Genomic DNA, 20074 nt, shown 5'->3' on the forward strand with positions numbered 1-20074 from the left:
CCTGTAGCTCGTTAAGCTTGAAAACTTATGAATTTATATGCATATTTTTTTTTATTCTGACGTTTTCCCTGCATTATTTCCAATTTATCTTACCGGCTTTCCTTTGTGCGGCGACTGCTTATGACGCCATCACCAACGGACAGTGTTGTCATTCTTGAAATGTGTGAAGCGGTTTCCTTTATATTTGGTTCCAAGTAAACTCGTCGTTGTGTTTTGACCACACAGGCTTAAAATGTAAGTAATGAGAGATATATACATGTATATATTTATGATGTGTAACACATACTGTTAATTACTCTGCCCTGCCCAGGAATTCAACCAGTTAGCAACGTTAGCTCTGCAGGCTAAAGGCAATCTTGACTCTTTCACGTGTTAATAATAACAATAATAACAACAATAATAATAGTTTGGTGCATTTTCAGGGCTGACTACTGGAAGTCCCAGCCAAGGAAGTTCTGCCAGTACTGTAAGTGCTGGATTGCGGACAACAAACCTGTGAGTCGGTCTACAGATAACAAGTTTTATTGTTTACGAGGACAAATATATTGACACGTTACGCTGATGTTGTTTGTTGTTTGTTGTTTTTGCTCTGCAGAGCGTCGAGTTCCACGAAAGAGGGAAGAACCACAAAGAAAATGTGGCTGCCAAAATTTCAGAGGTAATAACATGTATTTTATATATATATATATCGGTTTTAAAGCAGGGAGTTGTGGCTGTTTACATCATATTTTCTTCATAAATAAGCATAATTATATTGTTTAATGTTGATTGGTTTGCAGTTGAAGTTTATTTTGTACCTTCGCTGAGTAAAAAAATAAATAAATCTAATTTTACATTCAGATTAAATATCAAAATTATCTCTTTACGTTCTCAGAAATGTAGTTTTAAAAAATATAGAGAGAGAGAGATTATACTGCACATATATCATACAGTATTTATCATTAAGGGTCCTCAGTGAAACACACATACACGACTAATAACAGCTAATAAATACATGTCTGGCAGGAGAGATAAGGTCCAGACTTTCCTACCACGACTGTAAAGCTGTCTTCTTATTGGCTACTAGCTGCTGCCACTCACCTCGCACTATCTTTCCGTCTGCAGATTAAGAAGAAGAGCATCGAAAAGGCAAAACAGGAGGAGCGTATGTCTAAAGAGTTCGCGGCGATGGAGGAGGCTGCGCTGAAGGCATATCAGGAAGATTTGAAGAGGATAGAAAGGGAAGCAGACGGTAAATGTTGGATATTTATTTATAATAATAATTGTATGCAACCTGCGAGCTCCTCAAGAGGAGTCTTTGCTCTTTTAATAATATTTAAATGAAGTATCTTTGTGTTAGGATCAAGCTCTCCGACACCGGCACCGGCACCGGCACCAACAAAACCAAAGCCGAGGCCGCAACCTCAGGCACAACCGCAGCCCAAGAAACGGCAGAAGAAAGAACAGAAAGTAAACAAAAGGCCCAGAGAGCAAAGAAACATGCAGGTTTGGGTTGAAGGGCGGTCAGATGACGGACACGTATACTTCTACAACACAATAACTGGAGGTGAGGAAATCACACTTGCTCTTTGTTAACCAACATATATCCACAGTATTCGCACACATTTTAATTCATGTCTTTGTATTTAAACAACAGAGTCTCAATGGAGCCAACCGGAGGTTTTCCACGGAGCGAGTTCAGCCTCTGCACAGTCTGAACAAACTAACGTAATTATTTTCTAGTCTGCAGCATCTTGTAGTTTTTATATTCATTTAATTTTAAACGGGGTTTGCATTTATATGTCAACATTGTGTTTCTCTTCAGAGTTCTCCGGGCTGTGCTTGGATGGAAGCTGTCAGTCCTGATGGTTTCACATACTACTACAACACAGTGACTGGAGGTGGAACATCTTTTTAATCTAGTTTACTGTAATTAACTATTAAATCTGCTGCATTTCTGGATTTTATTTCCTTTTCTTTATGGAGATAATGCCTGGTAATCACATTCTTTTTTTTTTTTTTACCTCTCAAGAGTCCAGTTGGAAGAACCCAGCAGACGTGGCCTCTACTGAGGTGTCTGCGTCCAGCTCCGAGTCCAACAAAGAGGTGGAGAGTCGGGAGGAGCCTTCGACCCCTCGGGAGGAGCCTTCGACCCCTCAGCCGGAGCCGCTCTCAGGAGGAGGAGAGGAGAGCTCCAACGGGGCGCCGGCATCTCAGGAGGCTGAAGTCCCAGAGGAAACAGACCAGCAGTCCAAAGTCCCAAAGATCAGCTTCAGGGTGAGACGAGTCCCGTCACTCAACGAGACTTCAGAAGGATCATTTTTAAACTTCCGCTCATCACAATTCTGTGTAGAAAAAACCTCGACAGTTTTCCTCTTTTTTTTTTAGAAAAGACAAGCAGAGTCCGACGCCGAGGAAAAAGAAGGAGAAGATAAAACCACTGATGATTCTCCAAAAGAGGATGACAAAGAAAAAAAGAAAGAGGAGGAGGAGGTGGTCCAAAGCACAACAGCTGAGCCTCAGAAGACACAGGAACCAGCAACAATATGGAAGATACGGGCCAAACGGCCAAAAGGTGTCAATCCATATGGGGTCTGGGAAAAGATCAAGCAAGTGGAGGATCCATAGTAAGTGACGAGAACCTGTTTAATTAGAAGCCCGATAGGATACGTGTGCTAGTAGCTACTGAAGACGCTGTATTTCTTCTTCTTTTTTCTCTCCAGTGCAAAAGTGGACTTACAGTTGCCAAAAGTGGAGAGAAGCGCCGTCAGCGCTCCCACCGACCTGCCGCCGGAGCCCAAGCCCAAGTTCAAGGAGCGCATCATCACCTCCCTGGGAGAGGAAGGCGGACCGGCTTCGTTCAGGAAAAACAAGACACAGAACGGCAAATCCAGGAGCTTCCGACAGAGAGACGATGACGACTGAACCAAGAATTCAAGCCAGAACGCAACAGAAAGAGACTTTTACACCAATAAAACTCTTTTTCTAGGAACGTTTGACGTTTTGATGTACAGTTTTGATTTTTGAAGTGTATTTTTTTTTCCTTTTCCATATTTTAAAGACAAATTGTTCACAGAAACATATAAAAAAAAAAATCTCAAATCTGTTTCTTAAAACTTAAATATTTTTCTAATCCTAAAAATGTTACCCACTGGACAATTTGTATATTTTTTTTCTGTCATAATGGTAGTTGTATAATCAGCAGAAAGTATGATAATCTTTAATCTTTCTGATAATTAATGTGAGCCTTGTAAGTAAGTCTAGTAAGCGTAGATACAAGAAGCAATTCCAAAAACTTATTGTACTTCCACATCTGTATTTTTTTACCCTTGTAGGTTAAATCTAGTAAATCATCGTTGTGGAAACAGCGTTGCAATGTTTGTCATTTGGATAGAAGTGATTAAAGATGGGAAGATATGATCTTAATAAATGAAAGTATTTTGGAAATTGAAGCTTTTCAATCCCACCTGAGTAAAGACTGATCAAAAATAAGCCAACAGTTAGGATTCATCCGGCTGTCGTGGTGAAAAAAAAAACATGAATTTACTGCAAATTAAGAGCTAAAGTGACGACAGGAATCATATTGGAGGTCGCTGGTCAGCTGGCACACATGCAGGGTGTGAGAGTGTGTGAGGCTGATAGGTGGTTTCACCACACCCTGATTGGCAGAGAACCACGATGGACTCTTTACGGTATTTTATGACGTTATTGCTGGTGTGTATTAGAAGTTCAAGGCCAGAGAACGAGGTAGATTGAGATTGCGCAATATTTACTTGTATATTCACTTATATATGCAGCTTTCAACTTGACAAGCAAACTGACAAATAAATGCACCTAACTCATCTTAAAAGATCGTCATGTTTAGTTCTCAAAATAAATAGAACTCATTTATAAAGCTGCAATATTATTTAGGTAAATACCAGGACACATAACATATAAGTTGAGTTTCATTATAAAAAATAACAACCTCTTTGTAGCAGCTGAAGTTTGTCTTCCGTAGCAGCATTTGCAACGTGACTATTACACAGTAAACTGCACCATTAACATCAAATATGTCCTGACGGGCAGCCGCAGTGCTGCAAGATGTTTCTGAGAAATGCCTCCGTTGCCGTGCCGTGTGAGCGGCGAGGTGCGGCGGGCGTCAGTCTGCGGACCGTCCGGCCTCCGGTGGTTTCAGCCGGCTGCTGCTCTCCACCACCTCCAGCAGAGCCTCCTTCTCCGCGTGTTCCAGGACGTTGGCGATCAGGTGGTCGAGCGCCTCCCCTCCTCTAATGAACTCCTGAACACAGACACACATGACGTCGACTTTAAAATGCGCTGACAAAGACTGGTGGAGACGCGCTGACGCTTGCCTTTCGTTCGTGTCTAACCTTAATATCTCGAGTGACGTATCCGGTGCGGTGATCTGTGACACGATCCTGGCTGAAGTTGTAGGTTCGAATCCTCTCTGACTGGGAGCGTGTGCCCACCTGCAGCGAACGAAGGTCAAACAGGACGAATGATATCAGACACACACACACACACACACACACACACACACACACACACACACACACACACACACACACACTTTCCAGGCTCTCTCACCTGCTGCTTTCTGGCTGTGTGCCTCTGCTCCGTCTCTTTTCCCATCATGCTCTGGTAGAGTCGGACCCTCAGCACACGCATGGCCGTGTCTCTGTTCTGCAGCTGGGAGCGGGTCTGCTGACACTCAGCAGAAATACCTGTTGGGAAGGGTGAGATAACCACGAAAACATGTTTCTGGGACATTTTCATTCATGTTTCCAAAGAAAACAAAACAACTACGAGTCTGGAGAAGCTTAAAAAAACAAACAAAAAACCACTCTTGTGGTGTTTCACCGGTGGGGAGATGAACGACGCGCACCGCGCTGTCTGTTGTGTTCACACTTTGGCCGCCAGCACCTCGAGACCTGAACGTGTCGACGCGAAGATCCTTCGGATCGATGTGGACGTCACACTGTGAACGCAGGACACACGAGACAAAAATAAAACCGGGATAACAAGAGACATAAATACAGAGAAGGAGAGTTGTACCTCCACCGGCTGAGGCAGGATGATGACAGTCATGGTTCCCGTGTGGATGCGCTGCATCCTGGAGGAGAGGCCGACCTCGGGGATCCTCTGCACCCGGTGCGTTCCTCCTTCATGCTTCAGATGTCTGTACACGTCCTCCCCGGCTACTCTCACTGCTGCGTGGTGCAAACCACCTGCAACACACAGTGTTACAGTTCCTGTTTCGTGAGCTGGATTACAGAAAAACGATCAACTCCATTTTCATAAAAACTCGGTGGAAGTGTCTCGGCGTGGGCCGGAGGAGGAAGCAGCAAGAGTCACGACCCTTTGGAAATACAGACAGAAATACGACTCACCGTACTCTGCAGGTGTGAAGTTAAAAACCTCGAAGTCCCAGTTTTTGTAGCAGGCGAAGCCCTGGTACATGTCAAACATTTCTCTGGTGAACTGCTGACAGATGTCACCTGAAAACCAGATAAACAGACATTAGAAAGTGGGGAAAAAAACAACAACAACAACAACATACAATCATGTAAATCACGTGTTCCTTCGTACCTCCCGTCGTCCGTCCTGATACGACCTCCAGCAGAACATCACTGGAGTCCAGAGGGTCGGTGGGGACGAGAGCTTTGATCAGCTGCAGATCAAACGCAGCAGGAGACATCCTCATTGTGACACACATTCATCATAACACAAATAATGAACCACCTCTTTGTGGTCTTACGTCTTCTCTTAAGGCCACAATCTTGCCGGAGATCTGTGCATCCTCCTCCTTCAGCAGCTGCGTCAGATGTGCGTCTTCATCTCTGGTGCCGGCACAACCTGCAGTCGGGAGATGAAAAGCAGAAATGTGCAATGAGGTATTTTAACACGTCTCACTGAGAGAAACGCAGGATTTTAAAAGCCACACTCACTGTGCAGAAGTGACAGGACTTCCTCCAGGTCCTGCTGGGCTTCCTCCAGCTTCCCGTACGCATCCGCCAGAGGCAGCAGCTCCGCGCGTCTCTTCAGGAGCTCTTTTCTGTCCGACTCCGGGACGTGTGCGCGCTCCAGCTTCTCGCTGAGGCGCCCGTGCTCCTCCACGAGCTGCCGCAGGTACCTCTGCACGGACTCGGTGTGGTCACCGTGAGAGAGGCGCTCCGGGACGGCCGCACGATCCGCCGACCTCCGCCCTCCTTTTAATATGCCGCTGACGCAAACTACACCACGCGAGGAGCGCAGCCGGAACCAGCGACCGAGGAGCATCTCGCTTTAATTCATTTGTTAACAAACAACAAATGGAGTAAAATAAAGTCTTTACAAGCAGGACATGGCTGCTGTGGTTTCTTCCTTTCTTTTGTTGTTGTTGTTTTGTTTGAAGGCGTGTGGCTTCCAGCTACGGTTGCGGTAGCGCCCCCTAGTGGACCGGAGTGTGGCTTCCAGCTACGGTTGCGGTAGCGCCCCCTAGCGGACCGGAGTGTGACTTCCAGCTACGGTTGCGGTAGCGCCCCCTAGCGGACCGGAGTGTGACTTCCAGCTACGGTACAATAACGACCAGAGTCCAAAAACTATAATTAATAATACGTTTTTTTTTTTTTCATTCGACCTTCAGTTGCTTAAACGCAAACTTTATTTATCTTTAGAAAAGCGTATTTAGTGAATATCAGCGTTGTTACCAAATGGCAAACTTTGGCGACCGTGACTCTGGTGAGACGCTATTAGCTATTATTAGCTGTATTAGTAGTTTAATGTTTATTGTCACGTGCATCAAATTAATAGTTAAATGTTTCAGCTGCTGAGTATTAATGTGAATGTCACCGGCTTGTCAAAATCAAAAGATGACATTTGGAAATATTGCTGGCAAGAAATAACTTATTGGCTGCACGCTTGAAAAGAACAACGAAGATGTGGTTTCTAACGTTTTTATTATTATTATTATTATTATTATTGTTATTATTTAACTCAGGATCTCGGGAACATGCAGGGTTTTCTTTAACCAGGGCGGTGGAGGACGTCAGCGAGCACGGCTTTGCCCAGACTGAAGCCCTGCAGGAGAAACAGAGGACACTCAGCTCCCTGCAGGTTTATCTTTACTTCACTAATGGCACAAACTTACACTGATTAACTGACGTTTTCTCTCCATTGTGCACTTAAAACAAATTGCATATCTTTGATCAAACATGTTTGGGGGAGGACTTCCAAACCCCTCCACCAAACTTGGATCTTGAATATCTACATGCAACTCTGGCCATAAAATTGTCTGTAAAATGATTGTGGTCCTTTTTCCATATCATCGATAAGTTTGCCTCGTTTGAGGCTTTTTGTTCGCCCTCCTTTTCCAGGCGACACTTTCAGACGTGGAGAAGAAAGGTGAGGCAGCAAAGCAGCAGCTGAGATCTAAAGTGAGGGAGCTGCTGATCCTGGAAGGAGAGGTGGAGCAGCTGGAGCGGCAGACGAAAGTCCTGCACGATCGCTGTGCATCCGTCAGCGGGGACAACGCAGAGATCCAGATTCTCATCAACGAGCAGGAGGAGGCTGCTCTGGTGGCGGCGGCGGGGTTCAACACCTACCGGCGCAAGATGGAGGGTCACAAGGCAGCTGTTTTACAGGCGGCGAGTCGGACGGAGGCCCGTAAAGAGCTGGAGGAGAAGAAGGTGCTCGTCCGGATGCTGACTCGGAAGAAAGAGGAGCTGAGGGAAGATTTGGAGAATCCGAATGGAAAAACAGTACAGATGGCAAAGGTGAGAAAAAATGACCTGAATGATCTTGAATTATTCTTTTTCTTTTCTTTTTTTTTGCTCTTTAACTACTTCCTTTGTTTGTATTTGCTTTTCTCTGCAGAAAGCGATTGATGCTCTGAAGGTGGAGATCTCTGTGAAGAGGGCGAGCAACGCTGAGAGGAGAGAGCAGCTGCAAAAAGAGTTTGAGCTTCACGCCCAGATAAAGAAAGACATCGAGGTAGGGCAAAGAGGTAGTTGTGCATTCATTGAACAGTTACAGCGGCATACAGTAACTATGTCTTCATCAGTTAATCTACAGATTTAATTCAAATCTATTAAAAACCATCTAAAAACAGTGAAAAATGCAAATTTCTTGGATACAAATACATCTAAAAAACAGCTAAATGACCTAGTTAGAAATCTGAAAATGACATAAATGATGTTTTAGCATCATTAAAAACTTTTTGGTGTGTTTCTGTTGCTGTAGATCCAGAACAGGCGCTACGAAGCCATCATCAAGCGGCTCCGCTGCCAGCTGAGCAGAGCCAAGGCCGACCACAGGTGAAACCCAATGCAAACGCATCCGCCGACATGACACCGTGATGTGATATTAATATCTGCGTGCGAAGAAAGCAAAATAAACTGTCTCTGCTTTACTCAGGCAACTGTCTGACGACATCTACCACATGAGGAGACAGCTGGCCGAGCTCAAGAGGCAGCAGCTGTCGTCACAGGACTCAGCGGTCGGTGGTCGTTAAACTGTAGAGTTTTTATTAGGTTTGATGGAAACCTGCGTTTATTACGAGTTTCTTCAATTAGGGATTGTTGCAGTTACTCAAGTTGACCAGCTGGGGGCAGCATTGTCCATCAAATGTGTTACTTTATCTGTTTAACTCTGGTTTCTTGTTCAAACAGGTTGACAGCAGATTTTAATATTTTCTTGCTGAATGTGTTCCTTGCGAAGTTTTGTTGGAGAGAAACCGCAGATATAAAGATATATCAGTTTATTAATCACAGCCGTGTGATTTCGTCTGTGCTTCACTTGTCCTGTGGATCAGCTGCAGCATCAGCAGAGCGTGGGACGGGATTTGTAGGTCAGGTGGTGACAACGAGTCGTCCGCGGCACTGACCCATGCAAAAACAAAAGCCAAGTGTCCACGCTAACTGTCGACGGGTCGGTGTTGTTTTGGTGCACACTGTTCCAGCTTCCGCTTCACCGGTTTGCTTGATGTTCTGGAGGCGACAGTCCCACTGCCGGCTAACGAGGGCGTGACTGTGCTACTTCAACCAGAACTCCAAAACTAATTAAACAAGTGAAACTGCCCTTTCGCAAAATCTCTGCACATCACAATGAATCAGCCTAAAAAACTACAACCTTTTCTTTCTCTTTTTTTTTTTTTTTTGATAACATTTTGATGCGTTTGTGTCTCCGGATGGTTCCCAGAGATAACTTGACTTGTACAGTCAGTGAGCCACTAAATTACAGCTTTAATTTACAATCAGAAAGTTCAACTGACTGTATGGGAGGTGTGATGAACTACCCTAAAAGCTTTGTCTCGTAAACTAAAGCTGCTACGTGAATTGTAGTTTGGTGGGCCATTTTCCTTAAAGGTGCGCTGGGGGAAGTGTGTCGGTCCGGATTGTGTGGCTGATATTCACTCACCTCATTAGCATCTACTCAGCCTCCAGCCTCCTCTACTCAAACTGACCCAAACACCCTCTGAGAAAGGACAGTGCTGTATAAATAGAAACACACTGCAGCGATGATACAGTAGTTTCCAGCCTTCGGGCAAAAACATTTCTGTTTTTAGTTACGATTCAATAAACTTTACTCTCGTGATGAAGATGAACATAATGTTCCAGTACTGTTAAGCCAAAACTCGCTGTCCTTTGTTGTGTTTCGACCACAGTAATGCAAGTTATCCATAGTCAGGCACGCTGTTACATAACGAATGGCTTCTACTACGACTTGCAGTCAGTTCCTTCATAAGATACTTAAAAATAAATGCCTTCATATGCCGCCACTCCGAGCTAATTAAACCGAGGTAATGAGGGAATGAATTTAACACCAGCTTTCTACCACATGCTGTTTTTTTTCTTTTCCTTTGGCTGTGACACATTAGTCTACTCCACTTTGGCATCAAGCGACATTTATAAATATCCTCAGCTGATGAATAGAAGAGGAGTTAAGGGATTTACCAGCAAGAGGGAAATTAAATCTGCATGGAGAAGTCGATTCAATTTATTTTCTTCTAAAAGACACGAAACAACCCGTTTTAATAAAGTATATCTTCCTCAAAGGCTGTTTTTACATGATTAATAAATAATTTTGCGTTCTCCTCATGTAAAAAGATGAAAAACTAATCCATGAATCTCTTTTTTCACCATTAACAAAACAATCTGTTAATAAAAAATCTTTAAAAACTTCCATCTCCTTACAAGAACCATCTCTCTGACCTTGTGTTCACCTTGACCTGACCTGTTAATGAATTAATGTGCCAATGAAACGTGTTTGCACACCGACTGAGAGGCTTTCTGCTGAACGTCTGAGCTCATTTATTTCTCCGTGCAACATAATCATCATCGGTTGATGCGATGCGCTTCTTACTGCATGAATTCTGCTTCTCCAACAAAACTGGCTCCCAACAGAAAATAGTGGAAATAACAACAATAGAGTGCAATAACTCAGTACAGTTCAAGTCGGTGTTGAGCTACCGTGTATTAAATACTAGCACTGATTGCGCAACACAATGAGCTGGAATATAATACATCAACAAAGGAAGTCTGTCAGCACAACTTGAGTCTTTTATAACTTCTGAAGCTGTTTGTAATTTAATTATATGATAATTTCTTATTAATCTACCGTCCTTTAACATTTAATTTGACTATAGGTAGTTTTGGGCCCTGGATCGTAGCTGTTGTCCCACTGCACAGTAGCAGACATCATGATTGTATGATCACATAATGGAGATATATTTGTTTTTCTTCCACTGTTAATGTCAGGCTATCATTTTTTTTTTTTTTTTTTTTATCTTGAGGGGATTTGTTATAAAAGCTGCATATAAAAGAGTTGCATCTCTGCACACCACCACTTTTACTGCATCTCCTGGATGATTATGTGTGTGTGTGTGTGTGTGTGTGTGTGTGTATGTGGCACATTTACAGCTGCTTGTGCCTCCTCTGGCCAGCTGCCCATGTTTTTGCTGCGTGGAGGCAGAGAGATAGTTGTGTGGATTTCTCTAGTAAATTCTTGGACTCCTGCTCCTGTCGGTTGACGTTTACTGCTGAGATTGACAGAGTGGCCAACGCAGCTAAAAACAAACCAGCCTGATGCACCATGGGAGTGCGTTTTTATTTGGATGGTTGTGTGGTGTGTTTTAAACGGCATGAGACTCTTACATGGTCTCTAAAATGTGCACATGTGCACCTGTAGCTGTAGCTGAGCTGCCAAGAAAAACATTTGAAATATGTCCCAAATGACCGTCCTCCCTCCTCCCTATTGTCACGGGGAGATTTCAGGATTGTAGCTCGTCTCATAAGGATGAACAGTTACAGTTAAAGAGTGTCATTTCCCAGACGAACATGTGTATATTTCACTGCTGCCAGTAACTGGGGCTTTGCTGCTTACGGTCAGCCTGAGTGGGGATTTACTTCCTGAGACCTGGTAGTTTATTTACCTTCTTTTGTTTGTTCAAGTAATTACCGTCTGTGTAAAGTTATCCAGTAAGATTCATGGGAACCCGTCTGTGTCGACGTAGGGAAAATAAACGCGTGGGTAAGCAGAATTGAAAAGGATCGAGGAGGGGAAACCCTTCAGAGAAACCACTGGGACTCTGCCGGCCTCTAATTGCTCCCATCGGTCCTCGTTAGACTAAACAGCATGTCACCGGCCTGCCCGTTTACCGACAACACCTGCTGACTTTTCAGCCAACTTTAAACAGCCTGCCTGTTCTTGTTGCCTTTATACGCTCAGATAAGCCTTAATAGTTGTCAGCAAGTGATTCATTGGTGACTAAGGTTTTCCTTTTCTTCTTTTAGCTTTAAAAACAAACAAAAAAAGACCCTCCTGGTGAGTCATGTAGGCGTTTTTTTATTGAACATTTCTAGTTTCAAGAGGTTGCTATGCCCTTTTTCTTGGCATCACCTCGACACAGAAACCAGGTGAAGTGAAGGCGCGGCCCGGTATTAGTCTGAGGAATGTAATGAGTTGCGCAGACAGGACATAGTCCGCAGTTGGCTGTGACTTAGTGACGGGAAAGTGGGATGAGTGAACCTGAGAGCATGACGTGGCTGAAGAAGGTCGTCTCTTAACTAGACAAAATAGCCCAGGCCAAAATAGACGTAATAAAAGAAACGTTTAACCCACGAAGCGAGCCTTAAACGGAGCTCCACTTTGCTGTTGACCTGAGCAACGCAAGCAAACACACACATTAACGCCCTGCTATCCAGACTCCAAACCCATTAAGAAGTTTAACATGTCCTTGTATCTGCTGAAGGTGTTGATTAATGTGTGCATGTTCTGCATCACACAGCAGCAGTATTGTACACTGTGTTGTTGAATGTGAACGGACTCCTGACTATCCATTATTTATATCCCTCCCGTCTCCCTTCAAAATGTTCTGACAATTTTTGTCTCAGTGTCTTTTGGATGCATCTAGTTTGTGTGAAATATAAGCAAAGCTGATGATTTAATCTCCAGATTCTTATAATGCACGTGTCCAGCGCTCAGTATCATTACGCTGTTAATCTTCCTTCTGTTTTAATCTGACCTGCTTCTGTAAAAAGTACACGGTGACCCAGATTAGAAACTAGCCTGATACACATGCATCTTCTCAAAGATCGGCTAAATTTGAGAACGTGATCTTCACCAGATTTGATCCTTATCAACTAGCAGCACGCCTCCAGCACACTACTTATATATAGCGTGGTAAATAAACAGTGTCGTCAAGGGCACTACGTGCTTTACACCATCACACACACACCATAAAAAGCTACGGCCTGTCGTTAAACAGCAGCACAAGAGATAAGGAGGCTGATTTTGCTCCTCCACAGGCAGAAAGTAGGGCAGCTAGGGGGAGCAGCAGGGAGTCCCGGGTCGCCCATTACATCACAGGAAGCAAGTGTGCGTGCGAGCAGGAGGAGGGAGGCTTGCCTTAGCTTGTTTCCTCTCTGTATCCTAATTGCAGACGGAGCAGTGGGGCAGTAAATTATGAATGAAACCGAGACGGCAGCACGGGTGGGGAGGAACCAACTCAAGTGTCTCTCCTCTCCACAGCTCCTCTTCCTCTCTCACATGTGGCGCTGGGAAAGCTCCGCGCTGCCCCGTACGAACTGTTCCCTATTCATTCCCGCTCACACAGAAACCACAGCTGCAGCTTTAGCACTCTGCAGTGATTTTTTTTTTCTTCTTTTCAGTGGGCATTCAGCATCGCCAATGAGAAACACGAACAACGGCCTTCCCTTCACCCTGTTCTGTTCCTATAATCTTCCTATATGGATGAGAACAACCACAAAACAAAACCCCATATAGGGTATTGTTCACTCACATTTCAGATTCCTCTGCATGAGGACAGATATTAGAAAGAAATCTGGATTCACAGATCAATCTAGTAGTACTGGTGTAATGTAACAGCACTAAAAAACTTGACATGTGAATAAGGATGGTTCTTATTCTGCCTTATTCATGCTGCTACAAAAGCAATATGTTAAAGGGCTCGACTTTATCTCCCACAAACACCTAATAAACACTAGAAACAGCTTAAATGTAGGACATTTACAGAATCTCTCCTGCTGCAGGCGAGTGGAGATCACTCCGACTTCTCCTTTTTACATTTTAAAAAGAGGCTCCAGACTGAGATAAACACATCATGCAAACAAACCCAGCAGCCTTTTCAACTCCTGCCTGTGAAGAGGCTGCTTGTTTACCACTCTGTGCTGTGCACCAGGTGTGTGTGGGGGTGTTTAGACACCAATATTTGCCCTTCTCCTGCTGCTATTACATTCAGAGGGAGAATCGGCGGTGTGCGTGGCTCTTGCATGAAGAAACACAGCCCTCGTGTTGTCAAGAATTTTGAATGTTGTCATTATTGTAATGTGGTATTGCATCAGGCTTTGCTTCATGCCAATTGCTTTGCACCTGCAGGGGGACTCCGTTGGGAAATAATCCTTTGGAACATGTTGTATTACAAGCTTCACTGTCAAAGCTTTTTATTCGAGCCGCCTTTGTGAGCTTTAACACTTCAACGTTGTAAAAATGACAAATTACACTCAGCTGCGAAACAGACAATCGTGAGAAGGTGAAGGCCTGAAAAAGGCAGAGTTTGTTGTTGGAAGCTCTCGAGATGTGCAGTATTTCACACATCGGCCCACGCTCTGCTGCCTGCTTCGTGACTTTAGCTGAAACACTGACCCTTCCTCTGCTTTCGCTTGCCGCTGACAGCGCGTGAGTGTGTGTGTTACTTTGTGCACCTTCATTTGGCCGAGTTTGTGTGAGTTGCACCGAGCTTCAATTCCCACATTTCTAAAGTTACAAATACAGAGTTAGTGTGAGTTTTGGATGAAGGAGCGAAAGAAGATATGTTGTGAGAAGATTTTGAAGATGCAGGCGATGAGATATAAACTGCAGGCTGCTCCACATTAAATCAATGACAACAAATGACGATGCACACCGGTGCATTGGAACATACTGTCCTTATTCAATTTATGTTCAAGTATTTATCTCTATTTTCCTTATAATTAGTTTTGAATTATTTAATAAATTAGCTTTTTCCTCCAGAAACGGTTTTATGATTGAAAAGTAAAGATGGAATCAGATACACGATGACTCATAAACCCTAGAAAACCTTATCCCCAAAGTTTCCCCACAAACTTCCCAACTTCTGACCTGTATTTCACCTTTAACTCACACCATATGACACTGTGTATGTTGTGTATGCACCGTGCTGCGGGCGTTCGTGTCCCGTGCCAGACGCTCATATTTAATGCAACTCTGCACCTGTTCTTTCGGAGGAGGACACGATGTTCTGCAGTCTGGATGGAAATATTAAAAACAATGCAAAGAATGGAAACGTTGGTCTGTCCGTGTGCACACAGGCTGAGCAGGTGGATGCACATGTGTGTGTGTGTGTGTGTGTGTGTGTGTGTGGATACGAGCTGGTTTGCTGTATACTGCATGTACAGACTGTGCTGGAACACCCTGTACTTCTCAAAGCCTAAAAAACCCTCAGCTAAAAGGAGGAGGGATGGTGTGTGGTGGTGGTGGGGGGCTGGGGGGGTCACTATAGCACACTGGCCACAGCAGAGCTGATCGATATATAAACTCAGTATATACTGTGTGTGTCTATTATATCTCTTGTATAGATTTGTAATCACAGATCTAATTTGTTCTTTCACAAAACCACGATCAGTGCCTCTCTGACTCGTTGTTTCCTTCCCTCCAAGTTTAATTGAGTTGACGAACTTAATGCATTTTGCTTCTATTTCTTTAAACAGGGAGGATGTAAACTCCTCCAACAAACATCGAGACGACGACGTACTTTTTCCCTCGTCCGGATCAGACCTTGATTTGTCTTCCAGCTAGCTGCCATCGTCATCATCGTTCAATCATGTTGTATAATTTAAAACGTGGCGGTGTTATATGTCTGACTGTCAGGACACACGGTTCTCCAGTGCAGCAGTGAGTGTGTATGAACAGAAATAATTTGTGCTTACTGTCATCCCTACTTGGACAGCATGCCTCTCCCTCTCCTCTCCACTGTGTTTAGTGCTCGCCTCCTTTCTTGCCTCGGCTTGTATTTTCTTCCTGCTGATGTCGGCTCCACGTGTCACCCGCCGCTGCCCGCAGCCGCTCTGAAAACGTGACAGGGACGCACATTTAAGGAGGGAACAATTTAAAAATACATTATCTATTTAGACGCCGTCAAATAGGCCCTACAATACAGCGAGTGACATAATGAAACTAACAGGATTTAACTTTCTAATTAAGCTTGAGAGAAGAATAAAGATTGGATTAGTATTAGTGTGGAGAAGAGATATCGCATGTCTGTCCCAAAGGCTCTTTAAAAACAACAGAAGATGGATATGGAAATGGTGTGAGGTGAGAAGTGAAGGATGGCGTGAGGAAGAAAGAGGGGGCTGCTGATTTCTCTTCCTGTCTTCAAAATGAGGAAGCAAGCAGGAAGTGGTGCAGTGATAGAAGCTGACCTCAGACTGTGTCTTCATGTCGAGGGTGTGTGCGTGTGCGGTTGAACACTTTGTACCAGACACGGGCTGAACGAGGGTTTCGAGGACATGCAGGATGCACGGAAATGGAGCATCAGACGGCCTGAAAACGAATGCAGGCGGTTTCTGTGCTTGCGTGACTGACTGACTGACCCACATCAGCTGCATCTATCTCAGTTTAACTGCTGTTTAAAGAGGAGCTGCAGGAGTGTGGGTGGGTGGGGGGGTGGGGGGGGGATATTACCCTATGAAAGTACTACAACCATAAAACTAGATGCAAAGGAAGCTCTATTGAAAGACGATCTCAGAACAAATATGCTTTTGGGGAAAGTCACTTTGCCTGCCGTCTGATCACGCCCTCGCTGTACAAACAGAACGTAGGATTTCCTGTGAAGGGCACGTTCTTGCAGGCCGATATCAACCAGATGATGCCTGCAGCTTCTTGTTTTCCCATTTGCTCAGAGCTTCCATATTATCTAGGCTGATCTGGGGTCAGGTCTGCGTTGTTTTAACCGGATCTGTGCTCCAGGTTCGTTAAGAGGCCCCAGGCTTTGTTCACCATTTGGCGCACACCTGCCCAAACACACCCACGGCGGGGAATTTGCATGGAGGAAAAAAGTCGAGCACACACGATAATATTCACTTGGTGGCTTTGAGCGAGAATCATCATCGACTCCGGCTCGGTGTCGCAGCTATTTTTGAGATTGCTGTGGTTGTAGGTCGCCGCTGTGTCACAGGAGGTCGAGTCTTGGGTTTCCTGTGGTCTGAAGTCTGAGTGCCGAGTGTCCGTGTGGAGGCCGAGGAAGGACACGTTTAATGCTCACGCTGGCATCGTGACAGCCGTGCGTGCCCTCTAATTGTGGCAGCTCAGCACTTCAGCGGCCGGAGGGCAGAACGTCTGCACTTCATCAAACAGCTGATGTCAGTCTGCACAAGGCTGGAAATCAATTGCTATCGATACCACAGTGTGGAGCAATTATCAATAACATTACAGTGTGTTTGTAAGGCTGTACATCAGATGTAAAAGACTCCTTCATAAGCACTTCATGACTACATACATGTTTTTGTGCTAAAAGACTAAAGATAAAGCGAACAGGTCCGAGGCTCAGTCAGCATCCTCCAAGCAACACTGACGTCATCCGTTGGTTTGTGAACTGCCGCTCCGATTTCACCTCTTTTACATTTGCAAAGCGTCGAAGCGTGATGAGCCGGCCGTGCCTGATTCGAATGGCTTTTATAAATTGGCAGCGAAGAGAAGAATTGTGGTCGTCAGAAAAATTGACGATTAAAAACCTGCCAATGTGCTGCAGTATCAAAGAAACCGTCAGACCTATTATTGAAATATATCCACATGGAGGGGTCGCTGACGTAGGGTTTTAGGTTTTGTGACGTCTTTGGAGACCAAAGTAGGTCAGACGCAGTTCTGACGCCAATGGGATGTTATGGTTGTTGAATTGTGTTTTTAAGGGTGACTGATGTGCTACTGAGTCTCTGATTCATTATATGATTGCAGTATATCAAATTTTTGTGGCAAACACGTTTATAATTTTTTTTTAAACTACTTGTTTTGATGCAAGTGAACACACTGGACACTGTAGATTCTCAACCCGCTGCTTCACGGCCCCCCGAACTAAAAGCTCTTTAAGTGAATGTAGTACTATTGGGTGTGTTGTTGTCTCTCCTGCTCTAATGACTGTCTGGCTGCATGCACAAGACACACAACTCTCCGAGTACATCAACCAAAACAAACACATGATGTAAGCAAAGTGCACTTAAGGAGAAACCAAGTGTCATTTAGAGCTGCAGCACATTTGCTGCTGTCTGTCTAGTTTAGTAAAGCAGACATCAATTAACCACACATCTTCCTTTTGTTTAAAAAAAAAGTTTGAAATAACAAATCTGAAGGCCAAAAAAAACCATAAATCCAGGCATAAATCTCTGTTTATGACATTTTGTAATCCAAACAAAGCCTGTGTGTGGTGATTTTTTTGGACAAATCAGATGCTTAACACTCACAGCAGGAATACAGCTGCTTTCTCACAGGGAAACGGCTTAAAAAAATAATGATGCAGACATGTAGGAAACCAGTCGAACCAGATCAACATATTAGCAATTATTTCAGACAGACAGCTGAGTGAGGAAATGCCGTTACCTGTTTACTGGAAATCAAATTCACTCATGCTGTGTGTCTAAAATCGTATTTCCAAAGGAAATAAAGTTAACACATCACCATGGGGACAGAGATTTCAGGACACAAACTTTTCCTGTTTTGACAACTTCAAAAGGAGCCGGGGAAGGTGCTGAGGGGAGGAAAAGTGGAGGATAACAGAGGGCCCTAATCCCCCATAATCCCCTTCTCTCCCCCGGTGAGCTACGTGCCGCTTTCCTCCGAGCTTCCGTCTGCGGCTTGTTTTGAAATTTCAGACGGCTGGTGCTGGGCGGTGGAGGCGGGTGGGGGTGGTGGTGGTGGTGGGGGTAGGGGGGGGGGGGCACGTGCTTCTGAGAAATCTGACTTTGCAGAGAGGACAAACAAGGACAGAGGAACGGACCTCCTGTGGGCTCAAACAAACACTGACCATGAAATACTGAATCCTCATGAAAAGTGTGCTAAATAATTCAGGTTATAGGCAGAAACTAATAAATAAATAATCTCAATATCTCTTTACTGACGTGGATGATAAAATATAATTTGTTGTTTCAGTGTGTTAGAATTAAGTTGTTTTCTTTCCTGTCCCATAATGCTTCAAGGTCATTGTTTTTGCAGACTGTCTGTGAGCTCAAAAGGGTAAAAATTAAAAAAAAAAAATCTGTTTTAGACTCAATATTTTGGACCAGCAGTCGACATGATGACGGGATGTACTCCGACTTCTTAAAACCGGCGGTGACAGCATCCAGCGCAGCCTCGAGTTGCACCGCGTTTCGAAGCAAATTGGAGCTTCGCTTCTCTGCAAGTGGAACGATGTTCAGATTTCCAAACAACTTCCAAATGCATTTCTAAAAATATCCATCCCGGACAGCCGCTCTCCGTCTCTGAAGCAGGAAAACGCACTTAAAATGGAGCGCGGGCGGCATTCGAGACATCGTCAAACAGTCGCGGTCTCGCTGCGGTGAACTTTAGCCAGAAAAAGCCACGTGAAGTGTGTTTACTAGCTCGCACACATGCTATTTTGTTTACAAGCTGGCTGCACAATGTCATCAGCTCGAGTCTGCATCTGAATTGGGATGATGAAGAAACCAGACATGGAGCGGCCAGGCGGGAAAATAGTCACCCAGAGGCGAAGACGGTCACGGTTTACAAGAGAAGTGATGAAAGGGTCTCCGTGAGGACATTTCTCTGAAGGTCACATGAAATGTCAGCTGCAGGAACCAGAGGCCGACTGAGGCCGACTGAGGCCGACTGAGGCCTCTGCAGCACTTGCCCACCAATCAGACTCTTTATTCTGCGCACGTGTCGGAGGCCACGGTTCCTTCTTGAATGGGCAGTTCCTCCAGAAAGCTTCACCTCACGCTCTATTTAAGTGTAGCCACGTGTTCACACCTCCCTTCAGCTGCTACCGCAGACGTGACCCACATACAGCGGCGACTAACTTCGGCCAGAGAACGAGAACCGGTCGTGCCCACACGTTCGGAGGGTTCCTCCAATTTGGACTCGCCCCGCTCCTGCGGTCGGCGAGCTGGTAGACGTTCAGGTTGGTGCGGAGGCGTCGTCGCAGGCCGGTGGCGGCGGCAGCTGACTCAGATTGCGAGTGATTGGGAGCACATGTGTGCTGCTCTGTGTGTGTTTGTGTGTTTGGACATGTGACGGAAAAAAACAAAGCTCCACAGACCGGACTGATCAGATACACGCGTGTGGAATCAAAGGGTTGTTTTTAATAAAACAGAACATTAGATTACCGTGTGGCAATGAAATTTGGCCACAACATTGTCTGCGTGTCTGACCCCGTAATCAGAGGCAGGACATCAGCACGAGTTCCTTCTTAGTTTCGGTGTTGAGGAACATCTTCCTGCAGATGTACTGATAATCATTTTTCCACTTTCTTTGACTACTTTTCTTTCCTTTGCTCGGCAACAGTTAGCCAAGCAAAGCTTAGTCGGCACAATTAAGAATTGGGATGTGATGGTATTATGATCAAACATGAACA

General features: G+C 44.6%; 3 protein-coding genes across 3 annotated transcripts; 2 read left to right on the top strand and 1 right to left on the bottom strand.

Moving 5' to 3' along the window:
• Positions 1-139: 139 nt before the first annotated feature.
• Positions 140-3426, top strand: wbp4 (WW domain binding protein 4). The gene is made up of 10 exons (XM_069711826.1): positions 140-234; positions 423-495; positions 596-658; positions 1105-1231; positions 1340-1546; positions 1637-1707; positions 1805-1880; positions 2012-2256; positions 2368-2606; positions 2703-3426. Coding segments are annotated over exons 1-10 (1305 nt in total). The 5' UTR covers positions 140-232; the 3' UTR covers positions 2905-3426.
• Positions 3427-3727: 301 nt separating this feature from the next.
• On the bottom strand, positions 3728-6435 carry mtrf1 (mitochondrial translational release factor 1). Its single transcript, XM_069711828.1, has 9 exons — positions 5928-6435; positions 5738-5835; positions 5569-5650; positions 5370-5477; positions 5035-5207; positions 4840-4957; positions 4567-4703; positions 4350-4448; positions 3728-4258 (listed from the first exon to the last, which is right to left on the bottom strand). Exons 1-9 carry the CDS (start codon positions 6256-6258, stop codon positions 4121-4123), a joined length of 1284 nt encoding a protein of 427 aa, XP_069567929.1. The 5' UTR covers positions 6259-6435; the 3' UTR covers positions 3728-4120.
• An 82-nt stretch (positions 6436-6517) lies between these two features.
• LOC138628663 (coiled-coil domain-containing protein 122) lies at positions 6518-10063 on the top strand. The gene is made up of 6 exons (XM_069711829.1): positions 6518-6699; positions 6977-7074; positions 7335-7733; positions 7834-7950; positions 8200-8273; positions 8374-10063. Exons 1-6 carry the CDS (start codon positions 6672-6674, stop codon positions 8468-8470), a joined length of 813 nt encoding a protein of 270 aa, XP_069567930.1. The 5' UTR covers positions 6518-6671; the 3' UTR covers positions 8471-10063.
• Positions 10064-20074: the final 10011 nt, after the last annotated feature.

Source organism: Brachyistius frenatus, unplaced genomic scaffold (assembly GCF_029030835.1).
Source record: "Brachyistius frenatus isolate BFR_SWC_R1_liver_20210118 unplaced genomic scaffold, ASM2903083v1 Contig_103, whole genome shotgun sequence".
NCBI classification, from domain to species: domain Eukaryota; kingdom Metazoa; phylum Chordata; class Actinopteri; family Embiotocidae; genus Brachyistius; species Brachyistius frenatus.

Bases quoted from the DNA above. Each gene is read 5' to 3' on its own strand.
- wbp4 (XM_069711826.1), top strand. The intron at 1,547-1,636 runs GTGAGGAAATCA...TTTAAACAACAG, and splicing joins CTACAACACAATAACTGGAG to AGTCTCAATGGAGCCAACCG. The intron at 1,881-2,011 runs GTGGAACATCTT...TTACCTCTCAAG, and splicing joins CTACAACACAGTGACTGGAG to AGTCCAGTTGGAAGAACCCA.
- mtrf1 (XM_069711828.1), bottom strand. From the start codon at position 6,258: ATGCTCCTCGGTCGCTGGTTCCGGCTGCGCTCCTCGCGTGGTGTAGTT. The intron at 5,836-5,927 runs GTGAGTGTGGCT...TCCCGACTGCAG, and splicing joins AGTCCTGTCACTTCTGCACA to GTTGTGCCGGCACCAGAGAT. The intron at 4,259-4,349 runs GTTAGACACGAA...GTCTGTGTTCAG, and splicing joins ACGTCACTCGAGATATTAAG to GAGTTCATTAGAGGAGGGGA.
- LOC138628663 (XM_069711829.1), top strand. From the start codon at position 6,672: ATGGCAAACTTTGGCGACCGTGACTCTG. The intron at 7,075-7,334 runs GTTTATCTTTAC...CTCCTTTTCCAG, and splicing joins GGACACTCAGCTCCCTGCAG to GCGACACTTTCAGACGTGGA. The intron at 8,274-8,373 runs GTGAAACCCAAT...TGCTTTACTCAG, and splicing joins AGAGCCAAGGCCGACCACAG to GCAACTGTCTGACGACATCT.